General features: G+C 34.3%; 2 protein-coding genes across 7 annotated transcripts; both read left to right on the top strand.

Annotated features, from left to right (window-relative positions):
• Nucleotides 1–93: 93 nt before the first annotated feature.
• Nucleotides 94–6,217, top strand: LOC133667950 (cell division cycle 5-like protein). Its single transcript, XM_062087664.1, has 4 exons — nucleotides 94–442; nucleotides 800–2,518; nucleotides 3,275–3,556; nucleotides 4,981–6,217. The coding sequence occupies exons 1-4, from the start codon at nucleotides 266–268 to the stop codon at nucleotides 5,854–5,856; spliced, it is 3,054 nt and encodes a 1,017-aa protein (XP_061943648.1). The 5' UTR covers nucleotides 94–265; the 3' UTR covers nucleotides 5,857–6,217.
• Nucleotides 6,218–10,770: 4,553 nt separating this feature from the next.
• LOC133667882 (low-specificity L-threonine aldolase 1) lies at nucleotides 10,771–15,395 on the top strand. Of its 6 annotated transcripts, none has more exons than XM_062087566.1 (11): nucleotides 10,771–10,929; nucleotides 11,644–11,749; nucleotides 12,260–12,707; nucleotides 13,510–13,621; nucleotides 13,807–13,857; nucleotides 13,969–14,040; nucleotides 14,129–14,261; nucleotides 14,387–14,445; nucleotides 14,703–14,803; nucleotides 15,066–15,132; nucleotides 15,231–15,395. In XM_062087566.1, exons 3-11 carry the CDS (start codon nucleotides 12,265–12,267, stop codon nucleotides 15,270–15,272), a joined length of 1,080 nt encoding a protein of 359 aa, XP_061943550.1. In that variant the 5' UTR covers nucleotides 10,771–10,929; nucleotides 11,644–11,749; nucleotides 12,260–12,264; the 3' UTR covers nucleotides 15,273–15,395. The 6 variants fall into 6 exon arrangements, with proteins under 6 accessions (XP_061943550.1, XP_061943553.1, XP_061943554.1 ...); XM_062087569.1 differs by having other exon boundaries at nucleotides 10,805–10,938; XM_062087570.1 differs by lacking the exon at nucleotides 10,771–10,929 and adding an exon at nucleotides 10,938–11,074.
• The last annotated feature ends 1,995 nt before the right edge of the window (nucleotides 15,396–17,390 follow it).

Raw genomic sequence — 17,390 nt, 5'->3', positions numbered from 1 at the left:
CCAAATTTAAAACAGAAAACGCCCACCGTCCGATCCAACGATCTTAGAAATTGGGCGGCCCAATAAAGAGAGACTCCTTCAGGCCAGATCCATTCATCATCAGACAAAAAAAAAAAAAAAAAACTAGGATTTCTGCGAGACGTATCTCTAGCTTTGCTTGCCCGACTGAAGAGACAGAAAAACACAAAAACCCTAACAAATCTCATTCTCCTTCCTTTTTGCAAGATTTAAAGATTAGTGGGATTTGAAAGAAAAGGCAGGCAAGATGAGGATCATGATAAAGGGTGGAGTGTGGAAGAACACGGAGGATGAAATACTAAAAGCGGCGGTTATGAAATATGGAAAGAATCAGTGGGCTCGTATTTCTTCTCTTCTTGTTCGTAAATCTGCTAAGCAATGTAAAGCTCGTTGGTATGAGTGGCTTGACCCTTCCATTAAAAAGGTACGTCCTTTTCCCCTCTTTTTCTTATTTTTCATGCCTTTCTTGAATTTTGATAGATTTTGTTCGGTTTCTTGAAGATGAATTCTTGGTTTGTTCTTGTATGGATGATGATAGTGGAGTGGTTTTTGATGAATGTTGAAGTGAGTTTTATTTTTAAGGGTTTTCTAAGGTGATTGTTTGGCAGAAGACTCTTTTTTTGGATAATGGAATGTAGTGATTTTTTGATGAATGGTTAAGTGGGTTTTTAGGATTTTGATTGTTTTTATTAGGAAATTAGGAAAAAACACAAATGGTTCTTAGAATTTTGTGGTGGTTTTAATGATGAATGCAAGACAGTGAAATTTGGGATTTTTGCAGACTGAGTGGACTAGAGAGGAGGATGAGAAATTACTGCATCTTGCTAAGCTCATGCCCACTCAGTGGAGGACGATTGCACCTATTGTTGGACGGACTCCATCGCAGTGCCTTGAGCGTTACGAGAAGCTGCTTGATGCAGCTTGTGTTAAGGATGACAGCTATGATCCTGGTGATGATCCACGGAAATTGCGCCCTGGTGAGATTGATCCAAATCCGGAATCTAAGCCTGCACGTCCAGATCCTGTTGATATGGATGAGGATGAGAAGGAAATGCTCTCGGAAGCACGAGCTAGGTTAGCAAATACTAAAGGTAAAAAGGCTAAAAGAAAGGCTAGGGAGAAACAGCTTGAAGAAGCTAGGAGGCTTGCTTCCTTGCAGAAAAGGAGGGAACTGAAGGCTGCTGGTATTGATAATAGGCATCGGAAGAGGAAAAGAAAGGGTATAGACTATAATTCTGAAATCCCCTTTGAGAAAAGACCTCCTCCTGGATTTTATGACGTTGCTGATGAAGATAGACCTGTGGAACAACCTAAGTTCCCAACCACCATTGAAGAACTTGAGGGGAAAAAAAGGATGGACATCGAAGCACAATTAAGAAAGCAAGACATGGCAAAGAATAAAATTGCTGAAAGGCAAGATGCCCCATCAGCTATACTGCAAGCAAACAAGCTGAATGATCCGGAAACAGTAAGGAAGAGGTCAAAATTGATGCTTCCTGCACCACAGATTTCAGATCATGAATTGGAGGATATTGCAAAGATGGGGTATGCTAGTGATCTTCTTGCAGGAAGTGAGGAACTCACAGAAGGGAGCGGTGCAACACGTGCTCTTTTAGCAAACTATGCCCAAACACCACGCCAAGGAATGACACCGCTACGAACCCCTCAAAGAACTCCTGCTGGCAAGGGTGATGCTATAATGATGGAAGCTGAAAACTTAGCACGGTTGAGGGAGTCGCAAACACCATTGCTAGGGGGAGAGAATCCAGAGTTGCACCCTTCAGATTTCTCTGGTGTTACTCCTAAGAAACGGGAGATTCAAACACCAAACCCAATGCTGACTCCTTCTGCAACTCCTGGCAGTGTTGCTCTTACGCCCAGAATTGGTATGACACCGTCAAGGGATTCTTTTGGGATGACCCCAAAAGGAACTCCCATCAGGGATGAACTCCATATAAATGAAGATATGGATATGCATGATAGTGCAAAACTTGAGCAACGAAGACAGGCTGATCTGAGAAGGAATTTGATTTCTGGTCTTGGTAATCTTCCACAGCCGAAGAATGAATACCAGATAGTCATTCAACCGCCTCCTGAGGAAAATGAAGAACCAGAAGAGAAGATTGAAGAGGATATGTCTGATAGAATAGCCAGGGCAAAAGCTGAGGAAGAAGCTCGGCAGCAGGCATTACTTCGGAAGAGATCAAAAGTACTGCAGAGGGAACTCCCTCGGCCTCCTGCTGCTTCTTTGGAATTAATTAGAGATTCTTTGCTGAGAGCTGATGGGGATAAGAGTTCCTTTGTTCCTCCTACATCAATTGAACAGGCTGATGAAATGATAAGGAAGGAGCTTCTAGCCTTACTAGAACATGATAATGCAAAGTATCCACTTGAAGAGAAGCCAAGCAAGGAGAAAAAGAAAGGCTCCAAGCACCCTTCAAACAGATCTGCTGCTTCTATCCCTGTGATAGAGGACTTTGAAGAAGATGAGCTGAAACAAGTATGCATTTTATAATGTCCTTGCTGAATAACATCTTCTCCCTTTTCATGATTTTATCATTGCTTCTGTGGTCATATGTTTCGCATGTCTTTATTTTTGTTTGTGTGTGTGTGACCAAATATCTTTTGCTTAACTTCTTTGATGATGTTCTTAGATCCATGTCAAATATTCACTGTTGTTCAGCACTTTGTATCTTTCGTTAATGTAGCTGCATTACTTCTAAAGTATCCACATTTTAATGCTTCTTATTCAATTTCCTGTACTTTTATTCTTTGAAGATAATTATATTTAGGAAGTTTTTCAGATTACTTTTGTTTTCCATGGAAGTTTCTCCTTGGAGATGATGTTCCAAAAATTATCAACAATTCACCTTTATGAGTTATGTTAACACCGGCATTGCCCACAACCTATTTACCAGAGGTGAATCATGAGCAATGTTTACCTTTATGTCGACATGGACAGATTTGCTGTGTATCTTCAAACCCATATATTTATGTTCTCTTTCAATGTTGTATCTTTGTATAGTCATTTTTTTCATCTTTGGATACAAAGTATAAGAGGCAAAAATTACAAGATGTGTTGGAAATGTATTATATACTGGCAGATTGGCTAGTTTGCTGGATGTTCTTTTTTTATCTTTATTCTAGTGGTATTTGCAATGTTGGAAAATGCATTGTCATAGGACTTTACAAGCATGTCTAGTGAAGAGTGATTGTCTGTTTGCCCACTGACTGATGGTTATATTCTTCTTTGCAGGCTGATAATTTGATAAAAGTGGAAGCTCAGTACATACGTGTAGCTATGGGCCATGAAGATGAATCCCTTGATGAATTTGTTGAAGCACACAAAACATGTATAAATGACCTCATGTACTTCCCCACTCGCAACGCTTATGGTCTCTCCAGTGTTGCTGGAAATATGGAGAAACTCACAGCATTGCAGAATGAATTTGAGAATGTGAAAACAAGGTTAGAGGCTGAAAGGGAGAAGGCATTACGGCTTGAGAAGAAGGTTAATGTTCTCACACAAGGTTATCAGGTATATTGTGGTTCATCAACTATTTCTTTGTTGTGACTCTAGACATACTGTACATTACACCACTCCTTTGGTTGTTATTTTCGTTCCTTTTGGTGTGCAACTTGTCATTGATTTTCTTTCTTGCAGCAAATTATAAGGATCTCCTTTTCTTACTGCGTGTTAATTAGTTTTGTTACTTTTTGTAGTTTCCACCCTTTTCTCTGTTCTCAGTACCTGAGAACAGGATAGTAGCAAAGGTAGAGAGGAGTAGAATTCCCTGTAGGAGAGGGACTAAATAGAAGAATATAAAAATAGTGCAGAGAAGAAAGAAGTCGCCGTAGGAGAGGGATAAACAGAGAAGAAATAGAGGAGAGCAAAAGTTGATTATCACTGTTCAATTTATTTTCAACAAGTCAACATAGAAAAGGTGCTCTTAAATAGGCAGCAAAACCCTAATATTATCTCTTTTAAAGAAGGAAAGTCAATATCTGTAATTAAGAGAAGAATCCTAACCGAATTAAACAACTAAAATTAAACAATATTAAAGCTTATTTTCCTGTATAATTGCATCTTATTACTCTGTATGTCCAAATTGATGTTGCTTTATGAATTTATGGTCACTGGAATATGTGGTCTTAAAGAGCACGCTAAAAGAGTTGTGCATTATCTTTGTTGCAGAATATAGTCATAGCCCTTTGATGGTGACACAGAAATTGCTATTAGATTAGTTTATTTGCTGTTGTGAGGTCCTTGGATTCAAAATATTTCTCTGGTGCTGTTTCATTATCAACTCCATAAATTCTGAAGCAGCAATCTCTATATTATGATCTCTAATGCAATATAAATTCCTGTAATATCATGCTTTCAATTTCTTTCTTTTTCACATTTTTCCCTTTCTGTTTTTGGATATAAGAAATAAAATGTTAGCTATTGGCACCTATTGAAGGAGATTTGTAAGTTAGCTGTAAGCACAAAATGTGGCCAGGCTCTCTAATGCTCATTATATTAAGATATCTAATGCAATATAACTTCCTGTAGTTTCATGCTTGCTTTTTCTTGGTTTTTGGTGACTTTTCCTTTATTTTAATACAAGGAATAAAATGTTAGTTGGTGGAACCTATTGTAGGAGATTTGTATGATAGCTGTGAGCACAAAATGTGGCCATGGCTCTCTAATTCTATGCCATACTAGCAGGGCTCTCTAATGCTATGTTATACAAGCAGTGAGAAGGGTGGAAGGGGCCTTCTTCACCTTTTGCCTATGCTGCAAAGGAAAGGCTGAAAGCCAATCCCAGAGAACTTTGCACTGAGTTCTGTAGATTTACTGATCTTTAGAACCCTAGAGTACTGGTTCCTACCATGATCTTATGCTTGTTTCAACCCTGCATATAGCTTGTCAAGGTCACAATTCTTAGGGTACTAAATTTCTTATATTTGAATAAACAGATGCGGGCAGAAAGGCAGCTTTTGCCACCAATTGAGTTGACCTTAAAGCAGATGGACACCTCTGGAACAGAACTAGAGTGCTTCCAAGCTTTGCAGAGGCAAGAGCAATTAGCAGCATCACACAGGATCAATGGTCTTTGGGAGGAAGTTCAGAAGCAAAAGGAGCTAGAGCAAACTATGCAAAGGAGATATGGGGATCTTGTGGCTGAGCTGGAAAGGATACAACAGCTCATCATTAATTACAGAGCACTAGCAATACAACAAGAAGAAATTGCTGCAAAGAATCGAGCACTTGAGTTGGCAGAAGCTGCAACAAAGCAAGCTGCCATACTCAACTCTGAACCTTTTGAACCTGTGACTCCAGATGAACATGGAAATTCTATGCCAGTTGGTTCATCTGACAAGAAAGTTTTAGAGCAGCAAATGGATGTTGATTCAGAGAAGGTGCACAGTGCACTGGCCACGGATACAAGCTTAACCAATAATGTGCCTTCTGATGAGGGGCAGATGACAATTGTACAAGGTAATGGCCATGAAGCTTCTGGTGCTAATCCCTCGAGTCCAGATGGAAATAACCAAAATGGAGTTCCAGTTCTGACAGGGAACTCAATAAACAGAGGAGATATTATATCTACTGTTGGTGTTGCAGTGGAGATTAAGGTGAATGATGCTTCTGTTGATGGGGATGCTGGTGATGTTATGAGCACAGAAATTATGGATGGCTTAGCTTCTGTTGAAGGGGAGAGTATCCAAGAAAGAGCTGATGACTATGACAAAGCTGATATGATGGAGGTTTCCAGTGGCGGGGATGATAAAGTAAATCAAATGAAAGATGAGGGAAAATTGCCTGTCATTGATCTTACTAACTCTGAATAGGGGAATTCAGAATTGGATGGGAAAAGTGTCCCAATTGTTCAACAAGGGGTAGAAATTGCTGAAGAATCCATGAAAATATTCCTCTATTCTTGGATGATTTCTGTGAACAAAATGAAGCACGGCTCCAAGGTTAATCTCTTATGTGCCTGGCTGATAATGATATGGTTATTGTTGTAGTGATTAATCAGATTTTTTCGGGAGTTTTCCTTTTCCTCTCATGTTCCTACCAGAACTGGACATGGATGCCCATCATTTTGTTACATCATTTCGTAAAGTACTAATCTGGTTGCATGTACTGTTCGGTGTAACTGTTGTTAGGTTGAGGAATCTTTATATTTATGAAGGAAAAATGTTGTATTCACTTCTCCTCTGTTGAGTATTCAATTAATGAATGGAAAATTTTGTAATGAATCAATAATAGTAGTAGTCGAGGGCATGATGGTTCTGCTAGCCGCACCCGGGGCTGCTCACGGTTGTCACATGTGGTGTTTTATAATACCGGCTTGAGCTTATCCTGGCTGTGTCCTTGTGTTCCATTGAAAGATAAGCTTTCTCAATATTTTTGCCACCGTTTAGATGTTGGGGAGAGATGAGTTTCAACGTTAGGGCAGCTGCTTTGAAAGTCGATTGTCATGTGTGAATATTACCATTTGGGATTTCTAAATATTCAACTTCCATTGCAATTCTCCGACTTGTGAGCTATGGCTCGAAGCATCCTAGCCATTGTATTTAGTTCCATGCATTATAAGACGTCTGGTGATTTGAGATTTGAAGAGATAGCTGGCTAGAAAAGACAGAGGATAAGCTGACGCTATTTTTTTATTTTCATGTTTGTCTTTCCAACTACATATATTTTTATTTTTGTCATATCAATCTGGAATTGACTGGTGGTGGAAGAAGAAAAACACCAGATGCACCCATCTCAGCCATAAATTATTATCAAGAATTTGAATGAGAATTGAATGCACTAAACAAGCTCAATGGATAACGTGGTTGAAGTCATCGTCCCATTTGAGCTACGCTTGCCGGAATGGAAAAAGATGCGTGTTTTCCCCAAATTAGTTCGTCCTCTGACAATCAAATTATTTAAGTTCTAAACTAGATCAGATTCTAACAATTACGAGTAAAAAAAGCTCAGAATATATTTTTTAGAGACGTTAGAGACTAGCTAATCAAACTGGACATTTACAAGTTGATGAAATAAATTAAACAAATTTCTATTCAAGCATCCCCTTTAGTTCCATAAACAAACCTAAAGCACTAGCACATGCCATGCATCCCCTGTTTTCTTTATACTTTGGTCACAATCTAACGTAGCCAACTGTTTGGAAGTGTCATGGGTTTAGATGATTTTTGAAAATATATTTTATTTAAAAATTATTAAATTAATTTTTTTATATTTTTTATAATTAATTTTGATATACTGATATAAAAAAATTAAAAAAAATTTAATATATTTTTAAATAAAAACATATTTTTAAAAAACATATTTTATCATCGCAAAATCATACACACACAACCACTAGTTTACTTGCGCATCCACTTTTAGGTTTGGCATATCCAACCAAATTTCGATAACTTTTTTGACATTATCATCCCAACTAAGCACAACCCAAAACGAACCTCTCTTCCTGCTGGAAGGATAAACTCAAGCCTCCATTCAACCTCTACTCAAGCCTCCTCTCTCCCCCCCTCTCCCCCTCTCTCTGAAGTTGTGTACTCTTACATTAGCCTATCAATCACTAGCTGCTTGCATAATGCATGCATGTTTTTCATTTTTATAAGCCATTATTAGTGGAAGAGCCATCCATCCATTATCGATGAATGAGTAACTTTTATGTTTCGTGAAAAAATCTAAAATTCTATATTAAAAAAAAAAACTGAATAACAAGATAGTAACTCATCAACATATGAATAGATGATTGTGAAAAACTATTAGATTCAATATTCTTGAGTTCGGCTATATATTAAGCCTAAATAAACATGGATCTGGCGAGCTACCAGACCCAATATATTTGGATTCGGTTACGTGTTAAGCCCAAATAAAAATAAATCTGACAAAGTATCATACCTAACATACTTGAGTTCAGTCACATGCTAAGTCCAAATGAACAAGTCTGATGAGTTGTTAGACTCACCTTCTCCGTGTGTGGCTGCGTGTCAAACGCAATTGGTCTAAGGGTCATTATAGACTCATGTTAAGGTTATAAGACTTTGTTTATTTATTTTTAAGACTTTTAACATGAATTATTCATGTCAGAAATAATTGTCTCCCTATATCTATATGTGTATAAAATATCTTCCAATAACCTACTATATTTTCATTTCATTAATGATATGTAAGAGATATTAGTCCATTATTAATTATATGGAAGATTTTTTTATCTCTCGTTAATGTCATCACAAGAAAATAACTCTCAAACCCTTTCACTTCATCAAAATGACAAAGTTCAGGAATTATAAATATCTCATAAACCACTCAAGTAAGGGGTTCATAATTTTCTTTCTCCAAGCATTCATACTTTAATTCCTAGAGCATTTATCTTATCAAAACAAGAACAAACACTTTTGTTCTTAGAATTTAAAGTTTTTTCTTTTATTTATTACAATCATTTATTTAAAGTTACTGAATTTATCATTAAATAATTTCTAAAACTCTACTTATAAAAACTGTTTTGACTTGTATCACCAATCATGTATTTTCTAAGCTTTGGAGAAGGTAATATTGACCTAAACATGTGATTAGGCTTTGTAAAAGTTTTCTCATAGTAATTTGGCACAACACTTCATTGTTATTAAACCCGGCTAGCTTAGTGGGTGAACCCAAAACCTAGCCTAGGTTGGGTTAAAAAAAGAACATGTGGAAATTGATCTGGTTAAACAAGCTTGATTTTTTTTTTAAAACATTGTTATTTCAATTTTTTTCTTAAAAAATAATTCTAAAATGATTTTATTTGAAATTAAATTAAAATTAATCTATATTAACTCATTTGACTGGTAATCCAAGTAAAAATGGCCAAATATACAAGCATGGTAAAAATAGTGGGTGCTCTTTGTGGCCCTTTTTTGTTTTGAAGGTGCAACCTCCAATTACATGTACAATAATATTCTTGAGGGCGATTGATGATGGTAGTGGGGTTTCCCTTTTCTAGATTCCTGGATCCCTGTAGGATCTTTAAAGTATTAGAATCCAAACGATTTTTGTGTCTCTTTCAGGGTTAATGCCTGATGACTGATGTTATCTTCTCTGTGTGAAGAGCTGCCATGAGATTCCTTCCTTCCTTCTTTCTTTCTTTCTTTCTTTTTTGAATATTCTCAGTTTTTATTTTTTTGAATTTATACTCCATTTTTTTTATGATATAAATCTCGAATCTTGATTATTTTGGTGACATTAAGAAATTATTTTGATTTTCCCAGTAATATTGTATAAACTTTGGGCTAAGATTGGCACAACCCTTAAAGCCTGGTTTAATATATAGATGGGCTGGTGGTTTTCACTTATTTAGTATAGTAATGAATCCTGAATTTGGTATTGTATCAATTAAAATAATATTTTTTAATTTTTTAATTAAAAAAATATTATTTAAAAAAATATAAATATAAATTTTAAATGGGTTAATTGAATCATGAATCAACCGAGTTAATCCTTTTATTATTTTGAAACCCGGTCCGAATTAAATCTTAATTGACACATCAAACCGAATTAAATTTAATAAAAACAACTCAGAATCATAATCTCAACACGTAAACTACTTGTGCTTTTCATTCCAAAACATATTAAAATAATATTTTTTTTTATTTTTAAAAATTATTTTTGACATCACCATATCAAAATTATTTGTAAACATAAAAAACATATCAATTTAAAGCAAACAAAATAAAGAATTTTCAAAAACGTTTTCCAACGGCAATGCCAAACTTAAACAGTTATAAAAGTCTTCAATTCCTTTTATTTTTTAAAAATAAAATATTATAATTTTAAAATTTTTTTTTTTAAAAAAATCATCAATTCAAATTAACCTGTTTTACCAAAACAGTGGAATTTAATAACCATGCAACAGCACAAAGTAATTTTTTTAAAAAAATGCATTATTCAAAATCTATTGACATGAGGTAAAAACTACGTCCTCTAAAAATTCTAAAGCATTAGTCGGAGAAAGATGGTCACTTTTTAAGGAAGGAGACCAAATGGGAAGCCAATGGAAAAGTAAAGCCGCCAGGCGCCAGCAGAGTTGCTTTCCATAGTTACACAGTACTGTATCTTTGTTTTTTTAGTTATTTTTTTAAAATTTTAATTATTTTTTTTTATGGTTTAAATTTTTTAATTATTTTTTTCTAGTTTTTTCGATTTAATTTATTTTTTGGTTTTTGTTTTTTTTTCTTTCCATGATATATACTTTCTTGACCATTAGAACTATGTTAAATTATTCATTATGTAAAATTTTTTTAATTAGAAATATATAAAAATAATATTTTTTATAATTTAATTTTTTTTATATTAACTTAATAAAATTATATAAAAAAATACTTAGTAATTTAATAATTTTTAAATGAAAAATAATTTTTAAAAATGAAAAATACCATGTGCTAAATCATCATCGATCATGAATTTGATGTAATATAAGCTATTAAAAGCAAAAACGAAAACAAATTATAAGAAGCATACGGGAAGCTACCTGAGCGTCATTATTCCTAGTGGATTACATGCATTCCTTCCACCACGTAGATAGCGATTTTTATGTGGGTTTTTTTTCTTGGCAGTGATGATTTTTAGAGTGCTTTTTTTAATATATAAAAATAATATTTTTTTTTTACTTTTTAAAATTTATATTTAACATTGATACAATAAAATATATATATAAAAAAAATTTCTTAAAAAATTTAAAATTCTTAACTGGTCGGCATTCCAAAACAGTATGCTAGTGCTGATACAGTACTGTCTTGTCTCTCTCCCTTTATAAGGGCAGGCGGGGATTAAGCTTTATCAGATTCCAAGAAAGCAAGATAGAAAGAAACAGAAGTTTTTCTCGTAATTTCTAGTGGATTGCATGCCACCACCGACTGCTGGTGCAGGTTTATCTTGTGATTCCTCTCTTTCAACTTTTTAACTTATTTATGTGGTTTTGGCCGCTGCATGCCATGCCAAAGCATTTCTGTCCCAAGTGGACAAGTTAGCTAGCTCGTGTCCACGCTCACTCACATGAAATAGATAATTCTGGTTAGCTTTGTTTTCTGGATTCTTGTTCAAGAATTTTTTCGAGTTTTAAAAGGCTTTCAAGGCGATGTATTGTCCAGGTTTCTTTTAATTATATTAAGAAAAGTAGAGGGTTTGTTTCATTTTTTGACTTTGAGTGGCTGGCGGATAAGGTTAGTTTCTTGGAAATTTTGTTGAAATACGTACATATTTAAAGATGACTTGCATGGCTTTGTGATGGTTTCCTTGAGCTCAATGTATAAAACTCTGCAGATTTTGGGCTAAATGAAAGAGTTTGATTTGAGCCTAAACTTTTTCTTGAATGAAAATTAGAGTCAAGGTTGCTTTTAGAGTCATCTCTTAGTGCTGCCAAGTGTGATAACTGAAAGATTATTGAGTTGATTAACTGGTGATTAAGTGGTTTTTCTTTTGTTTTTGTTCTTGGTGACATGCAAGTTAGAGTTGGTTTCTCCGAGTTCATGTATGGAAATGATCCTGCTTAGTTTTTCCTGATAATTTTTGTGGGTTTTGAATTCTAATGTATATTACAAGTAATTTGTATAGAAATTCTCATGGTTCTTGCTTGCGTGCAGAATTTAAGGAAGTGGGCAGCCAGTTCAATTGAGAAACTTTCTTGGTATCAGGTTTAGAGGTTGAAATTTCAGGGTTAAAAACAGAAAAGAAAAGGAACTTGCACAGGTAGTCCATCTCTGTCTTTCTTTCTTTGCCTTTTCATGTACAGAGTTAAATTCTTCACTGGGTTTTAGCTAAAATCACTTTATTTTCCTTAAGACTAGTTCAAGATGCATTGGGCTTGCTGTACTAGTCCTCACAGTAACAGAGCAACTCAATAATATTATCAGTGACTTAGATATATCCCACTTCGATTAAGGATCAATTTAGTTGAATTTGGTTTCTGATCAGATCTTAAAACTTTGGTTAAGAATTAAGCAAAGATTTATATTGTTTTACTTCCTTGTAAAAATTAGTGTTAGAAGGAAATAGTCATGACTTGTGAACTCTGTTGTTGTCATTTTTTTGGTTAAGAGGGGCTTAAATCCTCAGCAGTTTTGTCGTTAATCAATTTTCCTTCACAATTGGCAATTTCTATCTTAATTTGCTCTACATTTTGAAACTTTCATAACTATGTGAAGATATGAATTTAGGAGTGGACTGATTTTTTGTTATTGTTATATTGTACTTTTATAGCAAGAATGGTGACTAGAACAGTGGATCTCCGGTCTGACACTGTCACGAAACCAACTGAAGCAATGAGGGCTGCTATGGCAAATGCTGAGGTTGATGATGATGTCTTGAGTTATGATCCCAGTGCGTTACGGTTAGAAACTGAAATGGCAAAAGTCACTGGCAAGGAGGCAGCTCTATTTGTTCCATCAGGCACCATGGGTAACCTTGTTAGTGTTCTTGTGCATTGCAACATTAGGGGAAGTGAGGTAATACTTGGAAATAACTCTCATATCCATATTTATGAGAATGGAGGCATCTCAACAATCGGAGGCGTTCATCCTCGGACTGTGAAGAATAACGATGATGGAACAATGGATATTGATTTAATTGAAGCTGCAATTAGAGATCCTAGAGGGGAGATTGTGTATCCAACTACTAGGCTCATCTGTTTGGAGAATACACAAGCCAAGTGAGTTTTTTTATTCTTCCATGACATTAAATATTTTGGTGGAGTAACTAGTTTATGTTGCACAATGGTTTATCCCACTTGTTTCAGAAGACTTGGATATTCTATTACTCTAATATATGTGACTCATATTTTGACGTTGGCATGTTCCTTTCTCTCCACTTGCATGTGAGGACTACATTGATCTCTCCCTTGGTTGTCAATCAATGCTAGGGAGCTTCACCTTGATCCCTGTAATTTTCTGTGAGGGACAGTTGGTAGATTTGGTTTAACACTGCTTTTGTCTTTTCACTTTCCTGTTGCTTTCTTGGTCTTATGCTAGGCACGCTGCTTCTAATAAGTAGGTTGGCCATCTGCAACTGGAGTTGGTAACTACTGTAAATTTTGAACGAAAAGACAGAACCTCTTCTAGCTCAACTGGGTGGAATTTAATAGAAAATTGAATATCTAGGATTGGATTAAAAAAGAATTATTAGTGCATGTAAGAACAATTATATGGCTTTAAAACCGAACGGAGCATCGGAATCGATCAATGTTTTTAGTGAACTTCAGGTGCTCTTCTTCTATATTGACTTGGTTATGGGATTTTTGTCGAACTTAGTTAATACTGACTAGCATATTACTAATAGGCTGTTGTTTAATAATTGATAATTGCATTATATTTCTGGATATTCTGTTTTTCTTATTCTTTTTAATTTTCTGAAATTTTGGTACCATTGGAAAGAGATTCATCTTTTCTTCTACTGTATCTTCTACATTTTTAGTTCAACTGTTATGTCTTATGGGATGATCTCTATCAATGCAGCTGCGGTGGTAGATGCTTGTCTGTAGAATATACCGACAAAGTTGGAGAATTGGCTAAAAAGCATGGTTTGAAGCTTCACATGGATGGGGCTCGCATTTTTAATGCATCTATAGTGAGTAAAATAATTTTTGATGTGCTCATTTATGATTATGTAATAAGTTTGGGAGCAAATTGCTCTTCCATGCATGTGTTGATTGAGATAACACATATGCTCCATTGTTTTCCGTGATGCAAAAGCATGCACAATCTACTGTTTCCACTTTCCGGTATCTGATCCAGAAAAAATAAATCTCTCAGGCACTCGGAGTTCCAGTTCGCAGGCTTTTACAAGCTGCAGATTCAGCTTCGGTATGATTATGTGGCCAGGAATCTAATAGTCACATTCGTTCTCAATTCGTTCTCAAAATGTTTCTAGTTAATGAATTATGTTCCTTCATGTATCTCAAACTTTTGAACCAGGTGTGTCTATCAAAAGGTTTAGGTGCACCTGTTGGCTCTGTTATTGTTGGTTCCAAAAGTTTTATTGCCAAGGTAGGATGAAATTTTAGTTTAAGGAAGAACACCAGTTTTTTTTGTTTTCTGGATACCAACTCTTGTACTTTCACACGTTCTCTTTTAGGCTAGAATCCTGAGGAAAACCTTAGGAGGTGGAATGAGACAAGTTGGTATCCTTTGTGCTGCTGCTTTAGTTGCTCTTCACGAGACTGTTATAAAGCTTGAGGATGATCACAAGAAAACTAAGATGCTAGCAGGTACATGGTGTCCCTATTTATGTAATTTAGCCCTTTCCTTCTTGCGTTCTATAATACAGAGTCACTCTCTTTTTGCCCCCCCGCCACAAATCAACCGATAATCTTTACTTGCTTTAACTTTTTAGAGGGGCTGAATCAAATTAAAGGACTAAGGCTGAACGTTGCTGCTGTTGAGACCAATATTGTGAGTAATTTCGTTGCCAGAAGTTCTAAAATGTGTATTTCCCAGTTCATCAATTCATCTCGATTGCAAAACTCTTTCATAAGTATTTGTGGTCTTATTATATTTTCCTGTTTAATTGAGTATTTTTCTGTAGATTCAACAAATTCATGCACAAATATGAGAACATCTCTGTCTCGTGCTTGTGCCTGTTCAAAGCTTTATTTAGTGACCCTGGAAAAATGATACATTTACACTCGTTTATAATTTTGTTTGACCAGATATTTTTTGACGTAGTAGAGGGAGCAAAAATCACAGCAGAAAAGCTGTGCAAGAACTTGGAACAGCATGGTATACTTGTAATGCAAGAGAGCCCAGTCAGGTCCGTTGAAACCCCAAATATTCCCCATGAATTCTAGCAAAATAGAAAAAGAAAAGGCATCGCATCTCATTTGGTTTTATGTTGCTTGAATTTGCAGTAACCATACTAGTTTTATGTATGGTTCGAAAAACCATCTCAACTGTTGTTGGTTAAGGTCCTATGAATGGTTCTATATATTAATCTCTAACATGGTGCGTGAAGATACATACTTGCATGGCTAGCTAATGCTGAGATCTTTTCTCATCTTTCTTGCCACTTTCAGGATTAGGGTTGTCCTTCACCACCAGATTTCAGAGAGTGATGTGCAGTACGCACTCTCCTGCTTTAAGGTAATTCGATGCAACACTGCTCTCCATTTATATTTTGCTTGTTTCTAATGGCTATTCAAGAACAGAAACTTGAATCTCTGCTGATTTTAATATTGCAGCAAGCTTTGACTGGGAGGGTGCAGGAAGAAAATGGCAACTAGTGGAAGAAAAGAAATTGTATCAATTCATGTTGTATCAGATATTGTATCAATTCTCAAGTCAACTCATGGTGGGGTTTAATAAATATGGAATAATATAATATATAAAAACTTATATTGTATCAATTCATATCTCTGTCTGGGCTTATAAGCTTATGTGTTATGATCTTGGGCTCTTACTTTGTTTTTGTTGGGCTTGAGTAATGGATGGTTACTTTCAGGCCGGAAGGAAAGCGGTGTTTGTTTTTACGGTTAAACTATATTTTTTAAAAATATTGAAGATTTTATTTATTTTAAATCATGTTTTTGTAGTTTTAGACTATATTAAAAATGAATTTTAAAAATAAAAAATATATATTATTTTAATGTATTTTTAAACAAAAAAACATTTTAAAAAATAAATGTTATCGCAATAAAAAAATTTATTATAATTAAGATGTTAGTTTTAGACAAATATATTATATATATGGGACAAATTTATAATTTATCCGGCTTTGTTTTTATTCTTCTAAAAAATAAAAAACAAAAAAAATTAATAATTTGTACAGTCACTTTAAGAATTTTTAACCTGGAGAATTTTTCTCAGCATGACACGTCACTGAGTAGGTGACCAAAATAATTTCAAAAAATAAAAAGATCTATATTTTTTTAAAAAAAGGAAAAATAATTATTGTAGGAACACAGATTTTCAAGGGTAAAAATCTTGGTACAAGAGTTTAAGAGAGAGGCGAGGTGCAAGAGGCTTGGTGTATCCTAGTATCTCTTGACTAAGGACGCTCACATCTCGATTGCATACACACACGCACACACATATCGAGCTAAGTCCTTTTATCTCTTCAAGAATTGCCACACAACTCGAATTCAATTTTGATTGATATTAAAAAAAAAAAATAGAACAAAATAATATTGTTTTAATAAAATTAATTAATTTAGTGACTCATGAGTTGACTCAATTACTAATAAGTTGATCTAATGATCCGTGGATAAATTTGGAGTCATACCCCTTTTCCAAATTAATTTTTGAATTATAAATTAGAAATATATTTGCATTAAATTTAAAATTAACTTTTTTTAATTACATTGTATTTTTTTAATCTTTTCAAATGTTAGGAAGTATACATGAAGAATTTAACCAATTCTAGTATTATAAATTTATATTGCATTATTGAAGATCGTTAGTCAGCATTATGGTGTAGGTTATATCATTTTTTTTAAAATATACAAAAGAAATATTCAAGCGTTGCTAATGTTTTTCTAGCAAATAAAAAATTAAATCATACAAAGGTTAACTTGATATGACATAATTGACTTGATGACTTTAAATGCAACTCGAGAGATCGATAAAAGCGTAATTTAACTTAAAAAAACTCAAGACTATTTTTTTAAAATATTAAAACGACAACATATTGGATTGATCCGGGTCAACCCGGGTTCACTTGTCAAATTCACTACTCGAATCATGAGATCATGATAACCCCATATAACACACATCAAAACAAATTATGAAACTCAATTCTCAATCAACCTAGTATTAAATAATGGAATTTTAAAAAATAACTTGAGTTAACTTGTCAAAACCATGACTCGAATCATGAGATCGAGATAACCTTATAAAAAATATACGGAAAAAATGATTCGAGTCAACTCAGGTTTACCTGCCAAATCCATGATCAAGGTCTTAAGACTATAATAACTTTATAGAAAACAAGTCAAAACAAATTATGAAACTAAATTTTCAATAAACAATTGCTAAATGATGAGATTGAAAACAAATTCAATCTAAAAATAAGACACAATAAAATAACTTGAGTTTACCTAAGTTAACACAAAAAAAAAACATGACCTGAGTCATAAGATCATGATAATTTTATAAAAAATAAATCAAAACAAATCATGAAAACTAATTCATAATCAACTCAATGTTGAATAATAAAATTAAAAAAAATACCAATTAAAAAATACAAAAAAAATCTCAAGTTAACTAGGTTAACCCAATAAACCTTCTACTCATGTTATGAAATTGAGATAACCTCTCAAAAATTAAATCAAAACAAATCATGAAAACTAATTCATAATCAACTCAATGTTGAATAATAAAATTAAAAAAAATATCAATTTAAA

This window comes from Populus nigra, chromosome 11, assembly GCF_951802175.1.
Source record: "Populus nigra chromosome 11, ddPopNigr1.1, whole genome shotgun sequence".
In the NCBI taxonomy this organism is placed as follows: Eukaryota; Viridiplantae; Streptophyta; class Magnoliopsida; order Malpighiales; family Salicaceae; genus Populus; species Populus nigra.
Note: the sequence above shows the minus strand (reverse complement) of the source record. Positions and strands in the feature narration are given on the sequence as shown.